The sequence below is a fragment of the Ornithorhynchus anatinus genome, chromosome 2 (assembly GCF_004115215.2).
Source record: "Ornithorhynchus anatinus isolate Pmale09 chromosome 2, mOrnAna1.pri.v4, whole genome shotgun sequence".
Classification (NCBI taxonomy): Eukaryota; Metazoa; Chordata; class Mammalia; order Monotremata; family Ornithorhynchidae; genus Ornithorhynchus; species Ornithorhynchus anatinus.
Genome location: NC_041729.1, coordinates 138,549,256 through 138,558,975, shown reverse-complemented (window position 1 = coordinate 138,558,975; position 9,720 = coordinate 138,549,256). Strand labels below are relative to the sequence as shown.

Below are 9,720 nucleotides of genomic sequence, written 5' to 3'. Positions count from 1 at the left end.
CTGTCTGGTCTGATTTGCTCTGTATGGTTAGCTCTATCCTGCCAGCTCTGGTTGGCTCTGTCCTGTCAGCCATCTGGTCATCTCTATCTGGTCTGCTCTGTCCAGTCTGCCCTGTCTGGTCATCTCTGTCTGTTCTGGTCTGCTCTTCTCAGAATGATCAGCTCTATCCTGTCAGCTCTGTTTGGTCAGCTCTGACTGGTCATCTTTGTCTGGTAATCTCTGTCTGGTCTGCTCTGTCTGGTGTTTTCTGTCTGATCAGCTGTCTGGTCATCTCTGCCTGACCTGCTCTGTCTGCTTAGCGCTGTCAGGTCAACCTTGCCTGGTCAGCTTTGTCCCAGGGCTCACCATTCTTCAGGCTATCTGGATGCCCTGAAAGGTGGTGGGGAGGGGGCTTGGAGGGAGGTGGGAATAGGGGGCTGAGGAGAGAGTGTTGAGGGTGGAAAAGAGACTCTGGAATGACACACTATACCCAGCCAGTCCAGAGGTATGCCTCCTGTCATGGACTCAAGACGCTTGGTGGATCTGTGCAATGACTTCTCTCCCTCATCCTCATGGTTACTGACAGACCACCCAACATCCCTAACATTTCCCCTATATTCTTCAAACCTTTCCTCTGATAACCTAGGGCCACTCATAATAATTATAATAATTATCACATTTGTTAAGCTCTTATTATGTGCTTTGCACTGTTCTAAGCACTGGCGTAGATACAAGGTAATCAGGTTGTCCCACATGGCACTCTCAGTTTTAATTCCCATTACACAGATAAGGTAACTGAGGCACAGAGAAGTTAAGCAGCTTTCCCAAGGTCACACAGCAGACAAGTGGCAGAGCTAGGATTAGAACCCTCGTCCTCTGACTCCCTAGCCTGTGCTCTTGCCGCCAAGCTACATCTCCACCATGGCTTTATCCAACTTTTCTGAAAGTGGATGGAATTTTCCAGCTGCTAAACAAACCATCATTATGAATTCCACCTTCAGGGTGAAGTGCATGCCTTTATTGTTGGATGGAGCTTCTCACTAGGTCTGGGGGGGATCTGCTATCCACTGTCCAGAAGCAGCAATACAGTGGCGATAGCAATAAAACAATGGTCAAGGCTTCTGCTGTGTATGCAGTTAGGATGTATTGGTTAAGCCGATGGGGAAGGTGATGGGGCAAACAGAGAATGGCGTTCACAGGCTCTCTGCCAATTCTCCAAGAATGACCTCTTTGGGACAAGGACTTTGGGTGATTGATACTGTCCCGGACCGTGGGAATTGTGCCCTGGCCCTGGTAGCTCACCTCTCCCTAAAAATGAGTCTAAATTTAATCTGGATTGATTTTGAATTGTTTACTAACAAGCTTTGGATGCTGCTCCCACATCAGCTCCATCGCCCCAATCCAGAGACTGTATGAGAGCAGGTCTTCCCACCCTTCTCTGGCAAATGTCTCATCAGCCTAGGATGAACACTTAGATCGAAGAGTACCTAGTGAATTTGATAGCTTCTCCCCATTTCATAGCCCATCATTTTAACCTGTAAGAATGCTAAACTGGTTTGGAGAAATGATCCCCTAACATAGTCATTTTCTATATTGAGACAGTGTTTTGTGAATGTAGCTTGGGAAGGTTTTAATTGAGTTGCACAGTGTTGGGAAATTCTTGGGTAGATGGATAGGAGCCTATAGTGTTTGGAGTCAAGCAATGCCGGGTACCCTGGAAAAATCAAGACCGAGATCTACTATTTGGAGACTGTCTCCTTGTTAGAAAAAAGGGTGAAAATCACCCAGTCCCGGATCAGCTTTGTCTTGGCCCCATAGACCAGAGGGTTCACCGCAGGGGGAACCAGGAGGTAGATATTGGCAAAGATGATGTGGATGGATGGGGACACCTTTGTGTCAATGCGGTGGGTCAGGAAGCTGAAAAGAGAAGGCACATAAAATGTTAGGATGGCACAGACATGGGCGGCACAAGTTCCCAACGCTTTAGACCGTGCTTTGCTGGAGGAGAGTCGGAACACGGCCTGGAGGATCCTGACATAGGACATGGTGATGAGACCCGTGTCTAGCACCACTACAGAAAGAGCCACACAGATGCCATAGATTCGGTTGATGATTGCATTGGAGCAGGCCAGCTTCACCACAGCCATGTGCTCACAGTATGTGTGTTGAATGATGTTCTTGGTGCAGAAGGTCAGATGCTTGATAAGCACAATACATGGGAACATCATGATGGCTGCCCGGAGAGACGCCACCAACCCCATCAGTACCACCAACTTGTTAGTCAAGATGGTGGTGTAGCGCAGTGGTTGGCAGATGGCCACATAACGGTCAAAGGCCATGACCACTAGGAGGCCTGACTCAGTGATGGAGAAGGTGTGAATGAAGTACATTTGGACCAGACAGGTGTCAAAGCCAGTGTCATGGTCATCCAGCCAGAAGATGCTGAGCATCTTGGGAGCTGGGGAAGAGGAGAGAGCCAAGTCGTTGAGAGCCAGCATACAGAGGAAGAAGTACATGGGCTGGTGGAGGCTTGACTCCAGCCTGATGATGAGGATGATGAGGCAGTTTCCCATCAGTGACAGGCTGTACAAGAGGAAGACAGGGATGCTGAGCCAGTGGTGAAACTCTTCTAGGCCGGGAATGCCAATGAGGAAAAAGGAGGAAAGAGTCTGTCCTATGGTGTTGTTGGCCATATAATGTCTCCTTGACCTCAGCTTCAGAACATACAACTGGATCCTGCCCTGTGTTTGGAAATAGAAGAAAAGGTAAAGGCATTAGCCATTAGGAGATAGATCTGGACCATTATTAAACACTGTTTAGCCCTACATCAGTCCATCAACCAATCATATTTATTAAGTGCATAACGGGTGCAGAGTTCTGCACTAAGAGCTCGGGAGAATACAATATAACAGATTCAGTAGACATGTTCCCTGCCCGCAGGACTTTAGCCAGGGGTTGGAATTATAAACAGAATGTGACCAGAGGGATTTCCTGAGAAAATCAGCTTTTCCATCTTTGTTCCGGTACATCCAAACCATATTCACACCAAAAGCCTCTTATTGCTACTGTCACTGTACTGCTGCCTCTGGGCAGTGGCTGTCAGATTCACCCTGGATCTGGTGGAGAGCACCATCTAACACCAAAGGCACATACTTCACTAAGAGGGTAAAATTCATGTCCTTGGGAAGTTGAGCAGGTTGAAAATTCCAGCCATATGCAGAAAAATTGGATAAAGTCCTGAGTGAGTGATCCATGGATAGGTTATTAGAGGGAAAGTTTGAAATACATAGGGGAAATGTTAGGGATGTTGGATGGTCTGTCAGTAACCATGAGGACTGGGGAGAGAAAAAAATGCATGTTTCTTACAAGCGACCTGATTCCATGGTGGGAGACAGACTCCTGGAATGGCTGGTTCCAGTGTGTCATTCCAGAGTTTCGTTTCCACCCTCAGCCCTCTCACTTCAGTCCACTCTCTGACCACTGACCTTCAGGGAGTGCAGGTATCTTAGGGGCAGAACAGACCATATAGAGATGAACAGATAAAGCTAAAAGGACAGAGCTGACCAGCTAGAGCTGACCAAACAGAGCTAAACAGATAGAGATGACCAGACAGAGATGATGGGACAGAACTGACCAGACAGAGGTAATCAGACAGCTGACAGGACAGAACTGACCAGACAGACTAGAGATGATTGGGAAAAGATGCCCAGACAGAGATGACAAGACAGAACACACTGGACATAGATGTCTAGAAAGAGATGACCAGAAGGATCTGACCAGGCAGAGCTGCTGAGCTCCTCTTCCCCCTCTACTCCCTCTGCCATCCTCCCTTTACCTCTCCGCAGCTAAAGCCTCATTTTCCCCTTTTCCCTCTGTTCCTCCACCTCTCCCTTCCCATCCCCACAGCACTGTACCCGTCCGCTCAACTGTATATATTTTCGTTACCCTATTTATTTTGTTAATGAATTGTACATCGCCTTGATTCTATTTAGTCGCCATTGTTTTTACGAGATGTTCTTCCCCTTGACGCTGTTTAGTGCCATTGTTCTTGTCTGTCCGTCTCCCCCGATTAGACTGTAAGCCCGTCAAACGGCAGGGACTGTCTCTATCTGTTGCCGACTTGTTCATCCCAAGTGCTTAGTACAGTGCTCTGCACATAGTAAGCGCTCAATAAATACTATTGAATGAATGAATGAATGAATGACCAGAAAAGGCTAACCAGACAGAGACAGGCTCTCAGTCAATCATGCAGACACATCGAGACACATCATCAGGGTTGCAAGCTCTGGGAAAAATCTGCTTGCTTTGGTTCAGACAAAACTTTCAGCCTTTCCAGAGAGAGATGTGAAACAAAGAACTCGGGTCCAACCCACCTAACATTTGCTGCTTAACAATTCATATGCAATTAGAGTTGATAAAGGACAGATGAAATATAGTTTTCTTTACCAACCCCAGGGCTAGACTCCTAGATTTCCCTGCCATTGGAAAGGCAGTGGCTGATGGGATAAATAGTCAAGACTACCAGGATTCTGTTACCTTGGGAATGCTTTCAGACAGTTACTGGAAAATTCAAAAACATTTGACACCTGTTTCCAATGTTCTGCACTCTCACTTGCTTCTCTGGCTTTCTGATCGATATGCTGATTCTGTAAATTATTCCCTTTAATCCCTTCCCTTGTTCAGGCTCTTGGTCCTCAAACCCAGTCCTAAGGTTCACCTGATGCTCCAACTTCCTCTGTCGGTTGAGCATAATCTGGAGAATGGAATTGTAACTATTTTGGTTGCTTCTCCCATGGATATATGGTTAACAATGCCTCATCAGCTACAGGGAGGTTCCCTATGAAATGTTCGCAGTGTACAGAACTGATGTCCAGTGCCACCTGAGTGCTGTCCAGTGCAGCTCATACATGATAATTTTTGCAGATTTCATGAATTTGACTCCAGGAAGAAGTGGCCAGAGGCTCAGAAGGGAACAAGGCTTCCCTCAGCTCTTGTTCTGATTCTCCATTTCAGAGGCAAGTCAGTGCAGGGCTCCGCTCTACAGCTTTGCAGTGGTCCATCTTCCCCGTCCACAGCAGAGAACTGAGTCAAGTGAAAGTCAGAGCTGCCAGAAAAGTTCAGATTATTGAGGGGAGCCGCAAGATGGAGGGCCTAGATTGGAGAAAGACTTGGGAAATCTATCGAGACTTTAAAGATACCTCTGACCCATTTCTGCCTTCTCATTCATTCATTTAATTGTATTTATTGAGCGCTTACTGTGTACAGAGCACTGTACTAAGCCTTGGAATGTACAATTCGGCAACAGAGACAATCCCTGCCCAACAATGGGGTTCTCCACCTAGCAACATTAATGCTCCATTTTTATTGACTCCCATGCCCACTGTCCACGCCAACTTTTTCAGACTTTTAACTCCCTTCCTAAATTACTCCATCTCTTTCCCCTAATGACTTTACCATCTCTTTTGTTGATAAAATTGAAAAAAAAATCTGATGTGATCTCTTTCAAATCTCACATTGTATTCTTCGGACCCGCTCCCCACCTCAACCCTCCTCGACTCTCAATCAATCAGTGGTATTTACTGAGTCCTTATTATATGCAGAGCATTGTACGAAGCACTTGGGCGAGTACAATACAACAGCAGAATTAGCCAACATTTTCCCTGTCCCTAATGACCATTCAGCCTAGAGAGAACTCTCCCAACCTGCCCAGCAGTTTCTAAAGAGGAGATTTCTCGTCTTATAAAATCTACCACATCTACCCAAGCCTCAGATCCCAACCCCACACATCTTTTTCAAACACTTGTCACCTCCCTTTTATTCCCTCCAGGACTGCCATCTCCAACCCCTCGCTTATTCCCTCCAGGACTGCCATCTCCAGCCCCTTGCTTATTCTCCAATGGGTGCCTTCCCCTTTAAAATGCTCATGCATCGCCTATCCGAAATAATCCCTCCCTTGTCCCTATGGCACCCTGCAGTTGTCACCCCATCTCCCTCTTACCATTCCTTTCCAAACTCCACTAGCAAGTTGGTCAGACCTGCTGCCTCCACTTTCTCTCCTCTAGTGCTCTAAATGATACCCTGTAATGTGACTTCTGCATCCTCCACTCCTCAGAAATAGCCCTCTCTAAAGTCACCAATGACCTCCTTCTCGTCACATCCAGTGGTCCCTACCCCATCCTAATCCTCTTAGATCTCTCAGCTGCCTGAAACACTATGCCCCCCCCCCCGTGTCAACCAGAAACACTATCTAACCTTGGCCTCGCTAAGAGTGTACTATTTCTGTTTTCTCTATCTCCCTGGCCCCTTCCTCATTCTCTTTTATGGTTCATGCTCTGCCTCCCGCTCCCTAACCATAGGGATCCATCAAGGCTCAGGTCTGGGTCCCCTTCTATTCTCCATTTTCACCCACCCTCTTGGAGAACTAATTCACTATCATTTTTATGGAGATGATTCCCCAATCTATCTTCCAGTCCAGACCTTTCTCCTTCTCTACATTCTCACATTTTCTCCTGCCTTCAGTACAACTCTACTTTTATGATTATGAAAGTGGTATTTGTTGTCCCTCAGACACCTAAATCTTGACATGTTCAAAACAAAACTCCTCATCTTCCAGCCCAAACCATCCTCTTACCAGGGTTTCCCATCAGTGTAGCCAAGACCACATTCCTCCCTCTCTCACAAAGCCATAACCTTGGCCTCATCCTCAACTCATGTCTCTCATCTAAACATATATTCAGTACATGACCAAATCGCTTCTACCTTCACAGTATCTCTAGAATCCACCCCTTCCTCTCCATCCAACATGCTACTGTGTTGATCTAAGCACTATTCTTATCGTGCCTTGACCACTACATCTGCCTCCTAGCTAACCTCCCTGCCTCTAGTCTCTCCCCACTCTGGTCTATATTTCACTTTACTGTCAGTATCATTTTTATAAAAAATCATTCTGCATATATCTCTCCACTCCTCATAAGCCTCCAATGGTTAACTATGCAACTCAACATCAAACACAAATTCCATACCATTGGACTTAAGACATTCAATCAGCTCTCCCCTTTCTCCTTAGCTTCCCTCAGCTCTCACTGCAACCCAGCAGACACACTTCACTATATCAATACTAACTTGTGCACTGTACCTGGATCTCCTCTGTCTCACCACTGTCCTATTGTTCACACCTTCCATTATGCCTGAAACTCCTTTTCATATCCACCAGATCATCCCTCTCCCCATCTTTAAAACACTATTAAAATCACATCTCTCAGAATCCTTCTCTGACTGGCCTCTCATCTCCCTATCCTATTTGCCCTCCTTACATGGATCATCTGTACACTTGAGTCTGACAACCTGATTCCCTTGTGTCTACCCCAGCGCTTAGAACAGTGCTCTGCACATAGTAAGCATTTAACAAATACCAACATTATGAGAAGCAGCGTGGCTCAGTGGAAAGAGCACGGGCTTTGGAGTCAGAGGTCATGGGTTCAAATCCCGGATCGGCCACTTGTCAGCTGTGTGACTTTGGGCAAGTCACTTAACTTCTCGGTGCCTCAGTGACCTCATCTGTAAAATGGGGATTAAGACTGTGAGCCCCACATGGGACAACCTGATTTGCCTGTGTCTACCCCAACGCTTAGAACAGTGCTCGGCACATAGTAAGCGCTTAACAAATAACATTATTATTATTATTACTTTTTTACTCACCCGACCCCCAGCCCTAGCTCACATACACATATCCTTATACTGTGCCATTTCCTGAGGACAGAGATTGTGTTTACTCACTCTATTGTCTTGTACTCTGCACTGTGTGCTCTGTACACAATAAATGCTCAATAAATAACATTTATTTATTTATTGATTGATCGATCTGACCAAAATTAGTGATCCTCCCATGTCACAGGATCCCTTTGGGGTCTTGTTTGGTGGTATACATGGCACTATGCAAGGCATTACCTACAATAGTCTGGGCATGAATAACCCCTACCTCAAGCCCTACCTCAAGTTCCCTAAGCCCACCCAGCAGCCATGTTGAGGACTGGTTCCCCTTGGCTCAAGCCCCATCCCCATCCTCAGCCCCATGCACTTACTGGAGAACCTTCTACTGGGAACAGGTTCACATGGTGTGTACCAGCCAGGTACAGGGCAGGGACTGGTGCAAAGGATCTTTATAATGTAGGCAACTCCTCTGAGACCAAGGCTTCCAGAGCTCTGGCCAGGTCTCTCATCCCACAGGACACTCAGAGAGAAGTGTGTAGCCCTGGGGAGGGGTGGACAAGAGGCAGTGGAGACCGAGTTGATGAATAACAACTGTGCGTCCCCTGGGGAATTTTGCCCCCCTCTTCACTGGTCTCTGGGCCAGGCTATTTCCTGGGTTCGCCTCATCCACCCCCTTCTTTCAACCACTTGCAGCACACCCAGCCTAAACAGATGGGAGTTTCCTGTAGAAGATTCCACAAGGAGACTCCACAACTTCCCTCGCTAATATGGTCCCAGTCAAGCAGCCCCCTCCCACTGATATCCCTCCTGCTGCAGTTTGCTCTTGTCTTGTCCTGAGTGGTAATGGAAAAGAATTGGCAGTCTGGTGGCAACTTTCTCTGGGTATTGGCCCTTTGCAGAATCATCAGACACTGACCCCCCTAAAGCTGCCTCACTCAACCACCTGGGCGCTGAGCCACACAGTGGGGCTATCGACTGGCTATTGACCAGTGCTCAGGTCGATAGGAGCTGTTGTTTCCATGAAGGAGCCAGCAAGGTGATGATCTGCTGCTCAGTTGGGCACTGCCAGATCCTTGTTCAGTGTTCCTTGAGCTTGTGCTTAAAGGCCATTACTGTCTGAATCCAGTCTCCTTTCTGGAGATCTCTGCATAGGCTGCTGGGCATTTGCAGAGATCATTGCAGGGAACCCCATAGGTGTCTATGAGGTGGGCAGGGGGACTGAGGTTGGGCTGGGGGTGGGGGGAGAGAAGGTAATGGAATGGAGAAGGAACAGACTCTCTGAACTTTGAACTCTGTCAAGACCATGTGACAATGAGCTCCCTGAGACTGGGCATCATGTTTCTGTGTTGACACTGAATCCAAATAGGTGTCCGAAAGATGTGATACTGCAGGGTACATATGTGATATCTCAGGTGATGGATGTAATTACACAGGTGTTTTAGGTGATATTGCATGTTATTATTGTGACATCACAGGGGACATGTGTGATACTGAAGGTGATGAATGTAATAACACAGGGGCTGTATTTAATATTGAAGATGATCAGTGTGATATCGCAGGGGATGTGGCGATATAGCAGATAACGTACGGGATATCACACATGTGGTATGTGATATCAGGTGGTCATTGTGGTATTTCAGGTGATCATTGTGATATCACAGGTGATATACATGATATTCTCAACATAGGGCCACACCTGGAAAGTTTCCAGTATTCTACTAGCCTCGACTATGTGAGAGAGTCAAGTAGAGGCATACCCATTCCATTCCTAGCTTGGGCTGTGGCTAGTGAAAGCAAGGCAATCTGCTACAAGTCAAAATTCACCTGTGCTGGGCAGCAGCAGCATGGGAGAGAGTTGAGGGCAGAGACTCAAGTTTACTGCATCGAGGGAGGCAATGGTAAACCACTTCCATATTTTTAGCAAGAAAACTCTATGGTTATACTACCAGAACAATTGCAGATGGGGTTGGGTGCTCTCTCATTCACCCCACACATCCTATCCATCAACATAACCTGCCGGTCTCACCTTCA

At 46.8% G+C, this 9,720-nt stretch overlaps 1 protein-coding gene across 1 annotated transcript; it reads right to left on the bottom strand.

The window, feature by feature from the left end:
- Positions 1-1,718: 1,718 nt before the first annotated feature.
- On the bottom strand, positions 1,719-5,908 carry LOC100091287 (olfactory receptor 52K1-like). The gene is made up of 3 exons (XM_029046765.1): positions 5,787-5,908; positions 3,465-3,483; positions 1,719-2,720 (listed from the first exon to the last, which is right to left on the bottom strand). Exons 1-3 carry the CDS (start codon positions 5,906-5,908, stop codon positions 1,719-1,721), a joined length of 1,143 nt encoding a protein of 380 aa, XP_028902598.1.
- Between the last annotated feature and the right edge of the window lie 3,812 nt (positions 5,909-9,720).

What these genes read in the sequence shown, in the direction of transcription:
- LOC100091287 (XM_029046765.1), bottom strand. Translation starts at nt 5,908, where the DNA reads ATGCATGAGCATTTTAAAGGGGAAGGCACCCATTGGAGAATAAGCAAG.